Source organism: Halictus rubicundus, chromosome 7 (genome assembly GCF_050948215.1).
Source record: "Halictus rubicundus isolate RS-2024b chromosome 7, iyHalRubi1_principal, whole genome shotgun sequence".
NCBI classification, from domain to species: domain Eukaryota; kingdom Metazoa; phylum Arthropoda; class Insecta; order Hymenoptera; family Halictidae; genus Halictus; species Halictus rubicundus.
The window spans coordinates 5,234,872-5,255,989 of NC_135155.1; the positions used below are offsets into that span (position 1 = coordinate 5,234,872).

General features: G+C 37.2%; 1 protein-coding gene across 1 annotated transcript in view; it reads right to left on the bottom strand.

Moving 5' to 3' along the window:
• The window catches only part of Mmp2 (Matrix metalloproteinase 2), a 179,888-nt gene that overhangs the window by 20,093 nt on the left and 138,677 nt on the right, over positions 1 to 21,118 (bottom strand). Inside the window, exons 6-7 of the mRNA XM_076790608.1 lie at positions 9,496 to 9,642; positions 5,583 to 5,725 (exon numbers count right to left, since the gene is read on the bottom strand). Coding sequence (XP_076646723.1) covers positions 5,583 to 5,725; positions 9,496 to 9,642 — 290 coding nt within the window. The remainder of the gene's footprint in view (positions 1 to 5,582; positions 5,726 to 9,495; positions 9,643 to 21,118) is intronic.

The following is a 21,118-nucleotide window of genomic DNA, read 5'->3' on the forward strand; positions in this document are numbered from 1 at the left end:
TTAGACAATTTTTGTTATATCCTAGATTTATAGTATAATAAAGCTTAAAAACTTTTCTCGTCGTGTGCCATTTTTTTTTTAAATAATAATGAAAACCAAGCGTGATTCCAATGTTATGGCAGTCAAATTTTGTTTTTTATATTTTTTTATTAGAACGATGATTATGTTGTGTGTTTTAATACAAACGTAGTGACTTGTTACGTTGCACTTGATTCTGTTATAGTTTTGTTTTGTTTTCTTTGTAAATTTAAGCGAACAACAAAATTATAATTTCAAAGAAGATTTATTATAGATAGAATAATTTAAAAAATACTCATGTAAAAGGGGCCATTCGGATTATACTGGCGCTGTCAATGGATCTTTAAAAACGTTGTTTACGTCATATTTTAAGATATTCCATCAAATACCAGAGCCATAACTTTGGAAGGTATTTTCACCCCGTAAACGTGGAAACTGGCAGCTATAAAAAAATACGTGTCTAGTATCTTTCAATATTTTACTTGTGTATCCGAGTTTCATTGCTGTTGGCAACTTTGAGCCTGAGCCCTGGTAAATTTTAATTTACTGTATATTAATTATACTTATTTTTAAAGCATAAGGAATACTAAAAAAGAGATATTAAATTTTTTTAATTAAAATCAGTCAATATATATGTTCTTTTTTACTATTCATTATACTTTAAAAATAAGTATAATTAATGTAGGCACAGTAATTGGTACCCGTACAGTAATTGGCTCCCTCACCCTAGTTTCGAATACGAAGCGACACATGAAAAGAAACATTCGATTTCACATCTTCGATTTATTTGTTTATTCAGATGCGTCGTTTTTTGTAGCGCGCGGTCAGTTCGCTGACGACGTGAATATTAATTACATGTGAAGCAACAACAATTAGTCAGAAGATTAATTGCGTTGGAATAAAACACGAAATAGATTTGTCAGCGATACGTCCGCGCGGGACATTTGATATTGCATGTCAGAATTCAAGATGAATCTCCTGTGTCAGCGCACCTGGAAAATGCTAATGTTCCAATGGATTTGCAAATTGTGATATCCCGGTTTCTCATCGTTTGCAAACGGCCCGCGGATTCTGATGGGATATGATATTAGCAATTCATAACGATGACATCAATAGTGCCGAGTATTTTTCATACATGCAACCGTTTTGAATATTTCCACCCGCGAAGCGCACCGCTATGGAAACTGTGTTACGATATATTACGTTGCCATTCATGGGAATTGTCAAAAAATCATGTTTATTACATCCCTGCAAAATTTTTAGTATTCTCGAAACACGTTTCAACACGTCATTAATTACCTCACTCATTATTTATAATAGAAACAACTGTTATAGGAAACGTGATTAGATTCGAGCAAAAAACAAATTCCTCTCAAGGTCACATTTTTCGCGATTTCAAGGTCATCGATATCCTTTTAAATGGGACTTAATTCAATGACCTACAATATTATTACTTTCGGCTAGACCTTGAGTACCAGAAATAATTTGAAATAAATACAATGAATTTATTAAATAAATATAATAATAAAAATCACTTTACCATCCGTTCTTTAACGTCCACCACGATGAACATTTGGCACAGTCTATATATCCAATATTTATGACAATATATTGAATATACTTTGCATTTAAGATTGTCCAATGAAGAGATAGGTAAAAAAATTACAAGAAAATTGAAGGAGAGATTAAAAAACGGTTTATATTTAGGAATAACATATTAATTATATTTATACTGGTATAAAACACTAATATATATTAATGAATATTGATAAAAGTATGAAATGTTAAAACAAATTGATAGAAAATACCATGTAAATATTGATATAATGTACCGGTAAGTATTAACTAATAGAAGATACAGCGTGAACTATTGTGAAATTATTGACGAATATAAAAAAGTAAATATCATTGAAAACTATATAATTTTGGATATTGATGATTTGGAACCTGCAGACTCTATTTGTGTTAACAACAGTCGAGTTTGCAAAAATAAAAGCCTTCGGAAGAATAACAAAATCCTCCCTTGATTAACCGCACGATAGTTTGAATTAGTAATTTGAATATGCGAGCAATGACTATTAATTGACGGAGAGTCCGGGGGGCGTTGGCGATTGCGGTGTAATTATGCTTATGCTAATGGAAGCTATAGAACGCGAGCGAACAGCGAAAGCTAAGCCGGAATTATTAACAATTGGAATAATGGCAATTGGAATTGTTGAGAAACTGTACCGGGACTATCGAAACTTCTAGGAATAATACTCGGTACAGATGCTAATGGATAAGTGGCTGTAATCACGTCATTTCTTCAGCCTAATCCTCGTGACACTCGTCTTTTCCGATTTACTCATGTCGAGTTTCATTTATTGTAATTTTATTAACACTAATACGACCGGCATTTGTTCACTGTTCATATTTCCAATCTTTCTTACGCTTTTTAATAAACTATGACTTCATCTTTCGTTCATGTTAGTGGATTATTTCAATCCATTTCGATTGAAAGGAACTGCTGTTATTTATTTACAGCAAGACATGCATAATACGAACAATATTATTCATTTAGTCATGTGGTCAAATATGTGTTGCAATTGATACTGGTTAATGAATTCCACCGGTATGTACAGCAACTATCATATAATAAAACAAAATTACATGCAGACGAACAATGTAGATGCTTTTCTTCATTTGCAGTTTCATGCCGAGATCCCATTCACATACTCATAACTGTACTATATACTCTCATTTTTTTTGTACTAAAAAAATGTTTTCTATACTGTTTAATGAGTCAATAAAATACCACTAAAGTTTCGAAAGTGAATGTTACATGGTTTTCTTTAGAAAAAAATCCCTAAAATTCGCATTAATTTTAGTAGTTTACACCAGGGTGTTCCCCTAAGTTGCATTTAACTTTTAAAGAAGAAAGTAAAGATTCACTTGATTAGGAGTAATCGAGAATTAATTGTCGAACACTGGTTTTACGCTTGAGTAATAGTAATAGTAATGAGTAGACTGCGGATTTTTATGCATTTATGGCTTATGAAAATTTTCAAAAAATGCTACAATATAAAATTCGATAGGATTCAGCTCGATTTTTATCAGTTTTAGATCTACAGAGGCTGTTCCCATGAAAAATAGGATTTAATTGGGTAGGATTTATTTGCCAAGGGTAGTCACGTGACTTTCGCAGAGTCAACAGTACGGTAACTGCTCTATACTTTAAGTTCAGTCTTCAGCCATTGACTTAAGATTCGTCTTAGTCCTAAGTCTGTGTCTAAACTAGTCGCATTTTTTGCTCTGTATTAGCGATATTATGAATTCTGACGCCAGAAACGTGCTCCAAGTTTTTCGCTTTATTTCGCAGAGAATTAAGACAAAATTTCTTCTCACTTTGTAGTCGGAGATATTTTCTAGCGCGCGCTACTCTCGATTTCATCGAGAAAACTCATTCAATGGCATAAAAATGCTTGGATTACACGGCATGCGCATCGTCAATTTTTGGCCTACTTCTAACGCTTATGTTGCCAAATATCTGCATAATCTCGTCAGCTGATGACCAGCACGCACTAGATTGAACCTTCCTCTTTTGAATGAGCCCTTTCCCAGCGAAAAATATTCTCATATAAGGACGAAAAGTTGAGTTGCACGTAAAACCATTTTTCGTCTATTTTTGTCGGTAACTTGGTCACTCTACCTTATCGCGAATCTACGGAGTTTTGGTGAACTTGCAGAAGATATTTCATTTTGTAGGGTTTCCGCTTTTCTCGAAACTTGTTTCTGGTGTCGAGACCCGTCTTATGGTCGGTGCTATTACGGATTGTAACGCTGTAAGGAATCGAAACGGTTTTGTATCGGACGATACAGCAACATGGCGGAACGGAGAAACGCTTTTATCGTCATCCCCTTATTCGTTCTCGGTCACGGGGTGACCGAATTGGAGAATCGCCAAGGAAGTGGGTGGAGCCGATATCACCCCGACGAAAATTCCTCGGTTCAGGAATCTTTCGTTCCATTCCCGAAATCCCTTGTAAACTTTCTTTCTCGCTGCGCTTTTCTCTCGGCGACCGCGGAAATCCCGGAAATTTGAATTTCAGGATAGAAAACTGGCAACCGCCGGGATAAATGCACCCCCCCCCCCGAAGCGAAGGCCCCCAAGACCATGTGGAACTTTTCCCCTGAATATTCCAACGAATCCGTGTCGTTACACTCGAATTTAATTGCTAACGCTGGTTCGCTAATCTCGACAGGTATACCCGCATTCAAATCCCCGAATCATACTTTTCAATTAATTTTTCTCTTCCGGCTCGAATCCGTGCGCGTGCGGCGAACAGGAATTTTCACGGAATTTTCACTTCGCGTTTTAAAGCCCCGCCGCTCACTTTCTGAGCTAACGGAAAGTTTACGCGATAATTGCATTTAACATTAAACTTTTAATACGAAATTCTGCGGCACGCGGAAACACTGTGACACAACTTAGCGAAACGGTGTAAGATCATTCGGGGGAAGATTCTTGTGGCTTCCTATGAAACGTGTCCAAAATTTAATATTTATGTTTTTATCAAATTGGCAGATTTTATTTATTTTTTGTCCGATACAAAAAGTATTCAACACCAAATTTTCTGTTCGCGAGAAATTGTCGATACTGAAATTGTGAAAATTTAGTAAAAAAATAGTTATATATAGTAATACTTAATTTTCGCAAAGCAGTGTTCATTTTTATCTAAGATATTTTTGCACGATACAGCGACTGAGAAATTGAAGACACTTTTTTAGTCGAAAATGTTGCAAATTGGAACGACGGTAAAAACATTGAAAAATTTTTCTCGCGACTGAAACCACCGCAGATTTAAAGATTGAAGCCTCCCCTTTACAACAAATGCTTAAGAGTTGATCTACGACTTTTTCTAGTCGATTTATTGAGTTTCGTATGAGAGGTGAGTGAGAAATAGATTAGGTCTTTACGTGCTCCAATATGTTCCTCATTTTTATTCCATAAAACAGTGAAAAAAAATCGACTATAATATTTTACGGAGTCGTTGTAAAGAGGAGGATTCTGTCTTAAAAACTATAGTAATTTCATTTACGAGAAAAATTTTTGAAAGTTTTTGGAGACGTTTGAATTTGCAACATTTATGAGGAAAAATGGATTTTCAGTTTCCCACACCGCTACATCATGTACAAATATCTTGAAAAAGGACTCAATTGAAATGAGTCCAACCTTATGGTTGCACTACTTGTTTTCACGGAATGATTAAACTTTAAATATGAACAAACTTCGAGAATCGAGAATGTAGTGTTTAAATACATTTTCTGTGTTAGTGGTGTTAATTAAACTTTAAATAATGCATCGGATTAGATTTAGCTGTATTTAGTTGTTCATTTCGACGGAAGTTCGAATAATTTCCTCGTTAGAAATAAATATTCCGTCGGCCATTGATCGATTCGTTCGGGTTCGATGAGTCATGTTCCGGCTATCTCGTCACCCTTTCTCCCTCCCTTTCTTCTCTGTCGTTCTCACGACGAGGAAGAACTTCAGGAAGGAAAATATGGTTCGTCGAGTTCTTCCTTACCTTCTTCGTTGCTGTCGTCGTGCAGCAGCCATATTTCTTCCTCGTCGAAATGAACGTCACCACCGCGATCTCTACCGGGGAAGAAAGCGTGCGCCAAGATCTGGCCCTTGCCATCGAAAGGATATCCATCACCGTGATAACCGCTGAAACAGAACAGAGCCGAAATGAGTGGCCCAATTAAAAGTTTAACCGCCGAACCGTGTAATACATTCGATCAGTAGGAGAGCTGTCCAAGTACCGGACACAATGTTTCTTTAAAACATATTGGTTTGGTGCAAAAAGAATCACTGTTTTTATCCTTAAATTTTTTAATTCGCCCGATGAGGGGAGGGAGCACGAATTGAGGGGAAAAAGCCCCCTCTCTGCCAGTATGCACGGCAGAAACGAAACGCGTCACGTGACCTGGTCGCGGCGGAAGAGTGGGGAATGGCGCGGTAAAGGGGGGAAGTTAGTGTGGGGGCACTTCAGGGATTTTGGGCCAATGCAAACGCCGCGCTCTCATTGGCCCGTAGTTTTTCGTTAATAACTCCTTAACAACTACGATAAAAAGGTTCGTTAGATCGAATCCGAAAAGAAAAAATTCTCTTCAGTCTTTTCGCATTCGCTAGAAACGAAATTGTCGTAAAGCGAAGTTTTTTGAAACTTTTTTTTATTAAAGCGTCCTTTAGCTGCGGTGCCGTTGGTCCAGCGGTTCGTTAAAAGTTGTGAACGATGCATTTTAATATTGACGCGTGAAGTAACTAAACGATGAAGGACGCGACAAAAAGGATGAAAGAGGCTATGCATATAGTGAAACGGCTCGAAAATCCGTTAGGACGACCCAAAACGTAGCTGGAAACTTTTTTTCTGCAGCAAAGACGACTAACGCACGAAACCGGGAATCCTGACTGAAAGTTGAATTTAAAAAGATCTTATTTTATCTCAGGGAAACGTTGCCTCGTAACTTGCTTCACGTTTTTCTCGAAACTGTGCTTTTAATCTCGTCGTCACGGAGCCTTTGAAATTGCCCGTGTCCGCTTTTCGTCAAATTTTGTGGACATATTCTACAAAATTTTCTTTTGATGTTTTCCCTCTGTTCATGGCGTGCAAATTTTTTCGAGAAAATCAACTATTCTAAGCGACAATTCGCATCTTCTCCTCTACATAAACATTTTAATAATTAATACAACTCACAAACGCACGAATTTCAGGTTTTGTTTCCTTTTGGAAAAGCTCTTCCTTTAATATATTTACTTTAATTCTGTTTAAATATATCTAATACTCTTCGATTTTCAATAGTCTTCAATCTTGAAGAGTTTATCATAAAAATAACCGGTAAAAATATTGTAGTAATAACTAGACTGGGAATTTTTATGAAAATTAATAATGGTCTGCATCAATTGTAAGAAACAGAAGCCAAATTACATCGACATTCTTCTTTTAAATAATTTCCACAAGACGAAAATAATATGATATTCATAAATTATTCCAATTCTTTTACTGTTTTAAATTTACTAATTTTTGTTGGAAATGCATAAAATCCGTCGTCTAGTAATAATTGAACTCTTACACTAGCAACCAAATAAATAATTTTAAAGCTTTAGTATTCGGTATCCCTTGGATAAATTAAACAAAATTTTTTTTATCTTGAAATTATAAAATGATTTGACAGTGTCTAAAGAAGTACATAGAAAAAGAAAATTGTTGAAGGAGTTACAGTGAGTGGGCACTCAGGTAACCAATTGGTAACATGAGAGTTACAAAATTATTAAGACAAAAATAAAAAAAATCTAGAACACACAGTTTGCTTTTTTGCCATGTTTTATCATATCATAATTAAATTACTCGAAGAAATACTAATAAGAAATCATAAAAAGTCGTTTTTGCATCAACGTGGAAATCCTAAGAGAGTATGTCCAACTTATTCTCTAACGACCACGTGTATACACGTTCTAATTTGACGCGCATTAAACCCGCAGTACGACAGATTTTAAGGCAACACCGAACGGCGAACATAACTGTGCGATATTGCAGGTTGTATAACAGCCACGTATGCGTTATGATTGTCGTTCAAACAGTCGCATCAGACGTGAACCATCAGTCGTTCGATAAATCGTGACGGTTTGTTGCTTCTCTTAGTCATTGATAACCGTTCGAAACCCGCGGGAAATGTGCACAAATTCGACGTTATTTATCTATCTGAAATTTTCTGATAGTCCTTTTACGATCGGTGATCGACGAATTTCTAACGAATCGTCCAAAAGTGACAGCAATTTTCATTATAATTCAGCAGATTATGGGAGCGAGTATAGTGTAACAACTTCTTCTAAAATTATTATTTATTATTATTATTTAACTGTCGCGCCTCTTTTAGATACAGCTCAGTCATTAAAAAGTTTATTCATAGGCTTCCGGTAGGTACAGTGTTAAGAAATCATATTTATTCGAACGATTTATTCAAAGTTTCTTGAAAAGTGTAAAACACATCTAGTATCGGAATCGTTAAATTTCTTGATTTGCAATTTTTATGAAAATTATGTAAATAGCTGCACGTTCTGATATTCAACACGATCTTTATTTAATTTATTTAGTCATTTAATCATTTTGAGAATGATTATGACAGAAATGAGTCGAGGAAATACTTATTAAGAGAACAAATGAATTTATTTTGCATAAAAATCCACAATCGTCTATTGCCGACAGATGAATTCACGGAAACGGAATCGGATCTGTTTATTCCAAAACGATTCTGGGCGGACCAACGGAACGATCGATCGCGCGAACTTCGCGGATTCGCGATTTATTTAGCGGACTTCCGATCGGCGGATTTCAGCGAATTTATGAATCCCCCAGGAGGGTCCAGCAACTAAGAAAAATTTCGAGTGGCTCGAGAGAAACTGAACGGCGGAATCCGCGCGAACGCCCGAACACAATGAGAGCGAGAACAACGAAAACCGGACAAAGAGGGAATCAATAGCTCGATTTACGAAGTACCTTGTTGCCGGGAAATTTATCGCAACGACGCAGCTGGAAATGAGAGTACGATTAAAACGAAGGTCTATTTAATATCTGCCGTTTTCCGCGAATTATTCGGCAGCCGTGAATAGTTGTGTAACACTAGCGTCATTTCGGGCGCTGCCTGTTCTGCAGCTGCGAATGCACTTCCGGCGAAGAGAACTGAACACGTCGAGTCTATGTATATTACCAAATATCTGCATAATCTCGTCAGCTCATGATCAGCGCGCGCTAGATTGAACCTTCCTCTTTCGAATGAGCCCTTTCCCAGCGAAAAATATTCTCATATAATGACGAAAAGTTGATTTTCATTTCTTGTCTATTTTTGTCGGTAACGTGGTCACTCTACCTTATCGCGAATCTACGGGGTCTTGGCTCTTAAGTTTCCGGAATTTTTTAAAAATCGATATCGCAGTCAAAAATTCGGAAAAAATTCACGGTTATGCGTTATGCTATTAGGCAGAATGTTGATGAATTTTTTCGTAAATTTTTTGTTGCACAGGGCAGCAGAAATAGGGCAAATTAAGTCGCGTTCATCTTGTAACTGTATCTCCCTTTGCCTTTAATGGCAAATCAAAGTTGAAAGGTTTAAAATTTAAAGGCTTCTCTTCAAAAAGATATTTCCAAAATAGGAAATACAGTTATGTTTGTAAATGGCATGAAATCTTGAAAATGTCGAAACTGTAACGCAAATGGGACACCGGATTGTCCGATTGTTTCCGTCCACAGCAATTTGCAGAACGTAGGAGAGATAAGGGGACAAAAATCTCCAAAATAATTTTGGACAACTATAGCTAAGGAGGGGCGTCCTACCAAGTGTGCACACCGACTTGCTCCAGTTGCGTGAGTTAGTTTCCGGCGCATAGCCGGAGCGTTTACGTGGAACGAGGCACGGCTGAGCAGACAAATGGAAACTTACCGATGGAAGTACACCAGGATGTCCGCCCGGTCGCTGTTAACTTCCTGGAAGGTGAGCCTCGAATTCCGTGCCCAGAGACCGAGGGCTTTGCTCAGTTCGAAGCGGACGCCGCCGGTGTTGAGGCCACTCGGTTGTTCGGTTCTCAAGCTGCGACAAAAAGAAGGGGAGATCATTAGGAAACCCGCCGAAAATCGATTCACGGGCTTTAGGGTGACGGCTTTCGCCTGCTTATCGGCTCTCCTCGAGATGCTCCGGGCCCGATAACCACCGGAGCAAACCCGGAGAAAATGTTTCCGGCGGGAGAGACGCTCGACGGAAGACGATTCAATCGTTGGGAAAACCATTGCGTTGCGGGGTCGAGGGACGGGGGGACGAGGTTCTGGGAAATTAGGTAAATTACACCCCCGGCCGGGAGAGGAAAGTAATAAGGGAAACTTTGTTGCCCGATGAACACCGGAAATTTCCTAGAATTGCTCGAGTTATGCTCCCCGGATAAATACGGAAGGAAATAATGTAATATGTTTTCCGGTTCGGCTCGTGCGAGGGAAGTCGATATTTCGTGGAATTACGGGTTCGGGGGAGGAATTATTCGCGGGAAACGATCAGCCTTCGGATATAGGGTTGCCAGTCAGGGCCGAGTATATAAATTTCAATTTCGCGGAAGATTTCGAGGTATTATTGCCCGGGAAATGGGACGCGGAAAACTGGAGCAGTGGGAATCCACGGTGGAAAAATTTATTTATTGGTCTGCGTCTTCGGGGAAGAGTATTTTCAAAGTATTTGTGCGCGTTGATACGTCACTCGTAAGTACGCCATTTTGTAGTTCACACTTTTGTCAGTACCCAACATTTTTTGACATATTCAATAATCTATATTAAGCATTTAGTATTCAATATTTACTAGAGCTCATAGTTTTAACTTGTAACTTCTGTGTTCACAGTGTAAAGTAATTTATAATTATCTAAGAAATCTGCAATCATTTTTCTATTTGTTGGACATAGTGTAGAGCACACGAAACATTTTAAAGACAAACTTAATGCGGTATGCCTAATGTATGCAGAGAGAGAGAGAGAGAGAGAGAGAGAGAGAGAGAGAGAGAGAGAGAGAGTAATTAAATTATTATGAACATTTCGAAATTATTACTTGAAATTCGATAACAAATTAAATTAAAATTATGCTTATACCTTCTTTATGATAGGACATATTTGCTATATTTTCAATAATAACTTTTCAAGAACAGTTAATTTTGTTCAAATTATTATTAATATTCAATTCAGGTTTTCAGCTCTTCCTCGTATATGTACACATACATTACCGACAGACTGTCCAAATAATTTATGCTAGTGCACGCTAACTTAACTGATCGCTCATGGCTATTCAAGGGTTCATCTGGTCCTATCGTATCGTTCACCAAACTTGCAGATGCACAACTCTTTATCTGCCCGATACCACGAGTATTTGTATTGGAATAGTTGGAGACAAAGCGTAGTTGTGTTATCATTCAAAATAGTGACAGTGTTTGGGACGCACAAGCTGCAAAAACAGTGTCCCTTTTAATCACATACCGAAAAGTTAAAGTGGCACTTTAGGTGGTTTCAACACTGAAAGTTTTAACCCATTCCAGAATAGGTAGCGATTTTCGAGTTTGTTAAATTGATTCGTTTACAAATATGGGGGATCAAGATTAGACGATTATCGTCATCGAACGATTTACACGACTTGTTCCTCGTTTGCGTTCCGTAAAACAACGAAAAACAATCGTACATCAATTTTCATGGAGTCGTTGAGAGTCGAGAATCTTCGAATCTATGGTGGTTTCATTTGCGAGAAAAATTTCTGAAAGTTTTTGAAGACGTTTGAATTTGCATTTTTTTAGGAGAAATGGATTTTCAGTTTCCCATCTGCTAAATTACGTAAAAATAAAAAATTTCTAAAATTTAAATAGGTAAATAATAATAATTCATTTCTTAACATTTTTCTTACGGAAAAATTGAAAACACTTTCTCCAAGTTTTAAAATTAGTTTAGGCTTATTAGTTAGAGCTTAGTTTTACTATTAAGTTAAAAATCAATTAGTTTTGGAGAATTGGAATTGCAGTGTTTAAATACTTTTCGGATCCACTGTACAAATAACAAAAATCTATTTACTTAGGTTTTCAGCGATTTTTAATATATATCCAAAGAAATGTAGAATTATTATAAACGCATCTTGGTGAATGCAATAATCGTGAATTGAAAAATTTAGAGCCGTTTTAAATTCTCCACCGGTAGCTCGGTGAAAACAAGTTTGCAAGAGATATTTTTTCACGAATTATTTTTCATGTAAAATCGATCGAAACCGATGCGTAGAGATTCCACCGAATCTGTTGTGAGTACGCATAGTTCGAGCAGAATAATATACATATATACACAGTATTTGCACACGATGTTAATATAACAGAGTACACACGTGCGAACATGTGCATTAACAAACACAACTGTAGTGTGTCACTATTGTAGAACACAAGATAAATATTCATGTCGATTCGTAACTTTATTTGAGGACGTCACATTATGATTATTATTCACAATGATGATGATTGTTTATGATTTTCAATTATAAAGCTAATTTGATTTTTTAAAGTATTTATGTGCTCTGGCTTTTTTTCTGGTGGAAATTAATACAGTTCAGTAATTAATCTAATTTACTTCCAATTTCATTTTCTGGGTTTCCTTTTTACGAGATTTTTACGAGAAAAAATCGACTTTTTGTATTTTTTTTTTTAGTGTTGTAGAATATATGTGCGAAATGATTTGATTGTATTCGTAAATTAGTTATAGGCGTGTGAAGAATGGAAAAAAGTTGATAAGAAAAAGTTGCAAAAAGTGACCTTCACCGCTTTCTTCGCGATTTCAGAAAGTTATTATTAGACTGCGGATCTTTATGCAAAATAAAAAATCTTTGCATTGATTGCAAGACGGAGGAGCGAAATAAAAATTCCTTTCTTCTTTTAATCATTTTATTAAGCTAAAACCAACACGCTGGTGCCCTTAAATCTTCTTAATATGTCCACTGCTTTAAATTGTGCTTACTACTGCTTACCCATTTTTGCCATAAATGCATAAAATCCGCAGACTAGTTATTATATTTTAAACGGTGTACTAATCGCAACCATTTTAAATATTTCTTTTTTTCATTTTCTGCAACCTATACAATCGCATACATATGGAGGATTAATTCTCGCGATTATGTTTTTCTATACCGCCTTCTGAGAATATGAAAACTGCCTCGCTTGCGGTGACGTTTAATATATCGATTAATAAACACAATGATTAGAGGTGACACAAATTTTCAGATATAATCTGATCGTTTCCACAAGCACGTGACCGTTTAATAAAATGTTGCCGTCGCGTCTGCGAAAAAATCCGGAGGTCCGAATAATAATCGATTTCATAGAGTTGTCGAATATTTATTGCCATGCATATTAATTGTTTCGATCCGGACGAAAAAAAAGGAAATAACGTTCTGCGACGCGTCCTCGGAAGTTTCGTCGCTGGAAACTGGATTTTCCCGGCGAATCTGTAGCCGACGAACAAAGCAAACGCAAATACAGTTGACTCGTTTTATTTGAGACCGAATGGAACGGATATTTGCGAGAAGCGCGCCGCGCGCCCGTCGTGTCCCCCTAAAAAGCTTGCTAGTTGGAAATTACATTTTTTAACAGATTGAGTGCACACATGACGTGCATTTGCGCCTGTTTTTCGGACTAATGCGATTTACGGGGGAACATATTTTACGTGTAAGCATAGGGTATCCCTGCTGAAGGTGTTCCGATAAAAAAAGATGATATTGACTGCGCAAATATTTTATGGCCTCGCACGCATCTTTTCGGGGGAATTATGGTCGTAATGTATTGGCGTCCGCATTAGCCGGACTATTTGCAACGGAAAAAGTAATCATTATTTACACGTCTACGTTGCAAAAACGATCGTTCATCTGATAGTTATCGTCCTCAAAAATTCGTGATGTGTTTAATGATTTGTGTAGTATAGGCATTTTTTATTCATACTTCTTGGCACCTAAGATACAATATTAAATATAAAACATTTTCTTTGATCTCCAGGAATATTTATCCTAGAAAAATATTTTGTTAAAAATCAGTAATAGAAAGACGGATCAGCAGTTGCGGATTGGCAATATTTGTTGAATATATTTATACAAGCTGCGTCTACCAACTTCGTTGTTTATTAACGTCGATTTCATATTATAACGTCGTATTTTCGTTCGAAAATAGAATGACTGAAAATCTGTAACAAATCCGAAATATAATAAACTCAATATTCGTATTTACTGGATCGAACAACACTGTGTAATATTAATTAAAGTATCATGAATATTCTGTTATTTTCGTGAACTAATATTGAATGACAACTTGAATAAAAAACAGTCTTTCGCTTTTAATCCCCTGCCGTATAATAACAAGTCAGTCTCATAATAAACATTTCAAACAAAATCTATGAAATGTGAATGTTGCTCCTTCTCTACAGGAGGAAATAGAATTCTATTCATTTGTGACGAATATTTAATCATTAAAGTAAATATAGGCGTACGATTAATTCGTATAAACTATCTATTCTGTTTTGCGAAATTATTAGCACTAGAAGTACCAAGCACTAAATGCAACTGGCATACACTGCCTTATAATAACAACAACATTTGTTTAGACTTCGTATCAGTTTGGTTTAAATATCCAGTTTGACAGAGAAGTTTATTAAAAAATTTGTTATAATTTGAATATTTCTAAAAGAAAAATTTAGAAGCAAGTCATTTTGACTCATCCGATAATTCTGGTATTAAATACGAAAAATAGTATTGTACGTACAGAGTCAGTCATTTAACTGTACCATCTATATTTATTTGTCGAATGTTGTTTTAACAATGTAATAATCAATTTTTTGATATTTGAATTGGAAGACAGATTTTTTATGAAAAAATAAATACATTCATTTTCATATTAATATTTTCTTTGTACAGGGTGTTCGCGGTAAATTGAACCAGCGGCCGACCATTTTACCGACACCACGGTCACCTATGTCAATTTTTTATATTTACATTATTTTTCGTGAAGGTGACCTTCAGTTCTTTAAATGAAATGCTACATGTTTTTCAAATGGAATGCTATATACTTTCTAATGACATGAAAGCTTAGGCCAAGATTGAACATTTTATAACTTGAATATTTCTAAAAGAAAAAATTAGAATCAAGTCATTTTGACTAATCCGGTAATTCTAGTGATAAGGGTAAAGAGGTTGTAGTCATCTGTAGCCGAGAAGAAAACAGTGGGGGGTTAATTAAATATTTCATTAACGAAATAAATCAATTGCACGTACGCATCAGGTTCGGGTTAAAAGTAATATCTTTTATTTTTTTTTCAATTGAATTCACGAAATACGAACGCACTGCGCTGGCGTTAACGCAACAGCGTACTTTGCATTTGAAAAATTGATCACCTGCACCCTGTCCTAGGAAGCCGTTGGGGGCGCGACGCGCGTCCAGTAATTGGCAATTAAAACAGGTGAAGGTCACTCCATCGAAGCCTAATTAAGACGAACTACGCAACGAAGGGCTGCGAGCGAACGAAAGCGCGCGTCAAACAGTGGCAGTGAGAGAGAGGGGGGGGGGGCAGAGAGAGAGAGAGATAGAGAGTAGCAAACAGGCTTTATTCGTTGTTCTGGCCTGAACAGGGCCATATAGCGGCACAACGGAGAATTTCGAAAGGTCGTTCCGCTCTTTTCGTGCACCGGGACTCAACTCGAAAGGTTAAAAAGCTGACGGGGAGGCCCGCGGGCGATGCAGTATGCACGCAGAGAGCTATGCAGCTTGTGTGTGCGTGCGCGAGCGCGCGCGTGTGTGTGTGTGTGCAGCTCGACGATCCAATCGGAGACAACGCAGTCTGAAAGGGCGCAGTGTGAACTGCACCTAGCCTTGTGTCTCGATAGGTAAACTCCTCGACAAAATGAAGCACAATCTCTCATTTCTCGAAGGCTACATAGAATTTAGAAATACACGGAGTATACGATACACACAGTATCGTATTTGTCACGACGCGGGGTCCAGAAATCTGTTTGCAAATAAATTTCACATCGCTGAACAAGTAGAAAAATTCTACAAGTGATTTCTCTGTACAGCTCGAGAGACTGTACTTGAGCTTTTGGGTTTGTTTGAATGTTCAATTTGGGAGCGAAAATTCTGGAAAAATTCACAGTTATGTCTGCTACTAGGTATGATATTGTTGAATTTTTTCAGAATTTTCTATTGAACAGAACAGGATAAATAAATGAAAGTAGATGCAATAGAGCTGGACGATAGAAAAATCTACGTCTTCAACGATACAGTGTTTTCTCTATATATGTCGCCAAGGCCTGGACGATAAACGTCGCGGAATTATCCCCACTACCGCGGAGTATACCCCACGAGGGGCCGCGAAGCTGGAGAGGCCTCGGACTGTAAACATAACACGGCTCGGGCATGTCTCCTAGACGACACATGACGCTGGCAAGACCCGTGTTGTTGACATATATTGAGAACTTGTGTCCCGTCCATTTATCTCCGTAACTGTCGTATCGTCGGGTCTGCCGAGTGACAGTTCTAATATAGGTGCTACATTCTTTGCAGTGTGCTGAACGTGGAGTTCCCAAAAACTAGTAAAAGTTTCGGAAAAAAAAAGTTAAAAATTAGAAAACTTGCAATCATTTGGTCCGCTTGCATCAGTGTGAGACAAGAAAAAATGACTAAGAAAAACGACCAATCATGACTCAAGAAAAAATGACTTGTGAAGAAACTATGACAAATGGGTGGGGGTAATGTGATCGATATACAGTTTCTTGAAGGAAAAATGATTAGAAACATATAGATTTATGTCCGAGAACAAATTAAAGAACACGCGCAACAAACTATAGAAATTCTACGTAGTTTTGGAGACATTACGGATGGCGCATATATGCCATAATTTTGTCGAGGAATGTTCATCGCGATCACAACGCTGCTGTGCCTCGGAGAATGCTTTCTTCGGACGAAATTCAATGAAGCCAAACAGCGGACAGCAAACCGGCCAACCAAAATTATGCTTTGAGCTGAACCGAAGCGGTTTAGCCGCTTGTGTAACGCCGTCGTCGGAGGGCACCCGGATAACTGATTATTCCAAGGAGAACATGCCTTCGGCCGAAAGGTAATTGTTCAGTCTTAGCTGTTGTTTTATGTATATAAGCAACACACGGTGAATTCCGTTTATTTGAGCCACGAAACGGAGCTACACGATGTTAGTCAGTCCGTCCCATGTAGTGCGCCTCCTACACGATCTATGTCATAGCACGAACCCGAGGATTGGGCACAGATCGAGACTTTACTGTGCACGGATAAATTATGCTCAATCTTAGTGGGTGATTAAATTAGTACAGCCACCTGTATAAATCGACGATTTTACATTAGGGGTGGAATTTTTCTTTCTTGGTAAAAACAATCGATTTTGTAGCAGTAAATTCTAAGTAATTGTAAATAAAGACCAGCTATATAAAACCACACTTTGTAATTTGAAAAATAAACGCGACGGTTATTTTAATGTCTTTCCAACATTGGCTTTGACAAATATATTAAAAGGAATATATATTAAAAAATGTAATCACTGGTACAAATTTTACAACGTAAAATAAAATACATATATACGTCCCTTTACACTAACTATTAAAAATTGCTGTGAAAATAACTTTTAATCTTGATTATATAAACTATTTATTATTTTTAAACGCAATATGAGCCATTTATTTTACAGTTGAATTCACTGGAGAATATTAAACGTAAATTTTAAAATAATCAAATTTCAATGTCGTAATCACAGAGCTGGCAATTACTACCAAAGTAGAACGACATTCAGCAGGAAAAACAAAGTGTGTATTCTCAGGAGTAGCGATCAAAATGAAAAGGGGAAATTGAAATCGTGACGCGGAATAAAATGGCTGAAATCGCTTATGAGCTCGCACGAACTGGTAGGTGGCAAATAAAGTAGAAAATGAAATAATACATCACTACGTGATATTAATTTTCTACTCTCGGTTGTGCAGTTGCCATCCTTCTTTCCCGTGGCTTTCACGTGGCTTTCACGTACTGTGCTTTCGCTTGATTATAGAGACTACGTACCTTTGTAAACGTAAAGAAAGGATAGAAACGCATGACAACCAACGAAGTTATTATTCGCGAGACAGAATGAGTGTGCATGGTGTTAAATTCAACCCTTGAATTTTAAACATGCCACCGTGCACGAAGATTGCAAGGCGAAGGGAAGTGAATTGAAAAATTCTCGATTGTAACCTTAATTACAGAAGAATAATAATACCTACGTGAATAGTTGTTTCGTGCTCGCGAGTTTTTGATGTTTTAATTAACAAGTAAAACGAAAGTATATTTTTTAAAAATTGTTCAATGGATTAAATAATTCTTTCAATATATTTTTTCAATGCATTAAAATACAAAGACAATTTTGCAAGATACAGTGTTTCCTCAATATATGTCACCAACACGGGTCTCCCCAGCGACATATATCGTCCAGGAGATACTATTATTCGGCGTACGAGGCCTCTCGAGCTTCGGGGTCCCTCACGGGGTATACCCCGTGGTAGTGGGGATGGTTCTGCGGCGTTTATCAGCCAGGTATTTGCGACATATATCGAGAAAAGACTGCTATGAATTCGTTGAATCAGCAGTCATTTTCTCAAAATAAAACATCGACGCTGTCGTTGAGATAATACTAATTCAATGATAAAACTTTGTTGTTATTAATGATTTTTCAGGCAGAACGCAAAGTGTGTTTTGGAACGTGCAGCAACAAGATGAGAAAAAAAAACGTTTCCCGTGTCGCTTCAGAGAGGACGCAGCTTCAGAAACGAAACTCTTCTATGTTAGGTTAGTATCTCACGTTTGGCCATTTTCCTCGGCTAATAGCGCCCATCGGTCCACTTATGCGATATCCATGAGGCGGGAATGAGATATGTAAAGGTGGCGAGGCGGGAAAGTCACCTTGGAAGCTAGGAAGAGAAACTGGGTCTCCACGTTTCCGAGGCTCACGTCGGACAACACTGATCCAGATGGTAGAGTAATTTCGAGTTTCCATATTTTAGAGACACGAAGAAACGTTGCTAAGCACGACGAAATTTATTCGATTATAAATTACCGGGATATCTGACACGGTCCGTGCCGTATATCTTGTTACGACCATGAAGACGACGCAACACGAGGAACGTAAAGAGCGAACATTTCTGAGCGGGATCACTCTGCGCTACGAGGCTGTAAAATTTTCACAAGATTCTAAGGAGGAATACGAACGTCCTCGCTCGCATTCGGAATTCACCGTTTTTAAATGAAGGGTATACGTACTACATACGCGTGAACGCGCGCAATGTCTATCCAAAGATGGCGCATAAACGGTGAAACGTCGCACAGTGGTCCGAAAGCGCCAGAACGTGGCCAAAATAGGAAGGAGTACTTCAATTTAGTTCAAAATTGATACTCATAGGTTTCTCGGGTCGCTGATTATAAATCTGATGTTAAAATTACAAAAAACAAAATGGCGGATTCAATCTGGCGGATGCGTAACCAAAAAAATTATTTTACTTTCTTGGAAATTAGTATTCCCATATTTTTCGGACCGGCGAATATGAATCTGATGTGAAAATGACAAAAAACAAAAATTAAATTTTTTTTTAAACAATAAAAAATTATTATTAATGTATATATACACACACACACACACACACAATACGACTGGTCAAAATACCTAGAAGAATTGCACTAGATTTGATTATGTAAACATAAATTTCTTTTCTGCTGACGTACGATCGTAATACATTCCTATTGTTTGTAAGGAAGATGGAACTTTCTGTTTCCATTCTGTAATGTCTACAATGCCGATTCAAACTAACGGGTTGCCTTCATTGAACTTGAAACAATGCGGAAGTAGTTAGAACATAAAAATGAGACGATAAAAATATCTTTCTTCAGGGAAAGAGAAAGGCAGGGGCAACTATTGTAATTTTGTGAAGTTGAAGATGCTTTGGCTTAATAGTCATAGTTCGTGTTAACGTCTCATTATGACAGTTTTCAAGGAGCAGAAACTTTTCTCCTGGAGTATTATCTAGCTTAACTTCCAGCTTAATTAAAAGAAGAAGTGGAAACTTTAAAGAATTACATTCCGTTATTTTTATACACCTGGCGTTTGTTATTCATTATTGCACAGAGCGATTGTTACATCAAAGTAAAGAATAATCGCTGTTATTTGTTGATATAAAAGGTTACTTCTTGCGTTCTCTGAGTATGAATATTCACCCTTTCAGGGCGAGTATTGTCGGCATTACTTTCGCGTATCTACCCTTTACAGTTGCAAATAAATAATTTAAGTATTGAAGTGAAAAGAGCTCAGTACATATTCGTTTTTCTTACAATTTGGGTCTTTGATGTGTAACCTATTTGTTTAAAAAAAAAATATTACAACAAACAGGAGCTACATAGAAATTTGTTCTGTTCTTACTTATTTTATCGAGTCCAAAACAATGAAACAATATTTTTTAGATTCTCGAAATATTTTCAGGATTTTAATTTCAATCTGCTTATTTTTGTCACAAATGCATAAAATCATCAGTCTACTCAGTTGAGATTAATTGCTAGATCACCGACCAGTAGTGGATAAAAATAGTAAGCTGCAACAGTAAACTAGTGGTTTCTATTTCCGCGAATTATACACGTTTCAACTTGATTACTCGGAATGAAGATGCGCGAGCGTAGATCTCCGTCGTCTCCATGCGTATCCGCAGCTGTTAGCAGACGTTCATTCAGGGAAATCGCTATCCAAGTGTCTGCTAGGCCCCGGACGAAGCAATTAAGCTCGCTAACTTGCAATAATTACATTTCCCCGTGTCGCACTTATCGTTCGAATTTTCAATTCCAGCCGTTCCGCGCCGTCAGAGCATCAATCACGCGAGAATACTGGATTACACGTATCAGAGGCACGCTAATTACCGCACCTGCACCCACCAATGCACGCCCCAACCGTTAATTATACTAATAATCGCTGCTCATTTGCGGTGTGCATTATACGGTGATAAACGTAACAACTTTAATACCGCTGTGCCGCGAGATTCACCAATTACCGATAGATCTATTAGACTACGATCTTCGGCAGAATCCTTTCGAACAGCTACGTATGCATACATAACTAGAAGAAGTGCACCCTATTTTGAGCACTAATTTGTTTAAAATGCATACAAATTTACAGCACAGATTGGTAACAAAGTAAAGTGTCTAATACTAGCAAAAGTTATTCCGGCAAAAGTTATTCGAGCAAAAAAATGCAGCGTTTGTCATTTGTAATTATTCACACTTTCAATGTGGAAAATATTTCAATTAACGAGAAACGCAATAATAATACTAGAATCACAGTATTGTTCGGGCACTTTTAAAAGGACGATAATGTTTTTAATATCGGACCAATATTAGTGCACTACATGATGTGAAAAGAAAATTTTGAAAAAATTGCAATTTCTCGGAATTAAAGAGAAAATACTAAAAGTTGTTGTTCATAACTTTTTTTATGTCGGT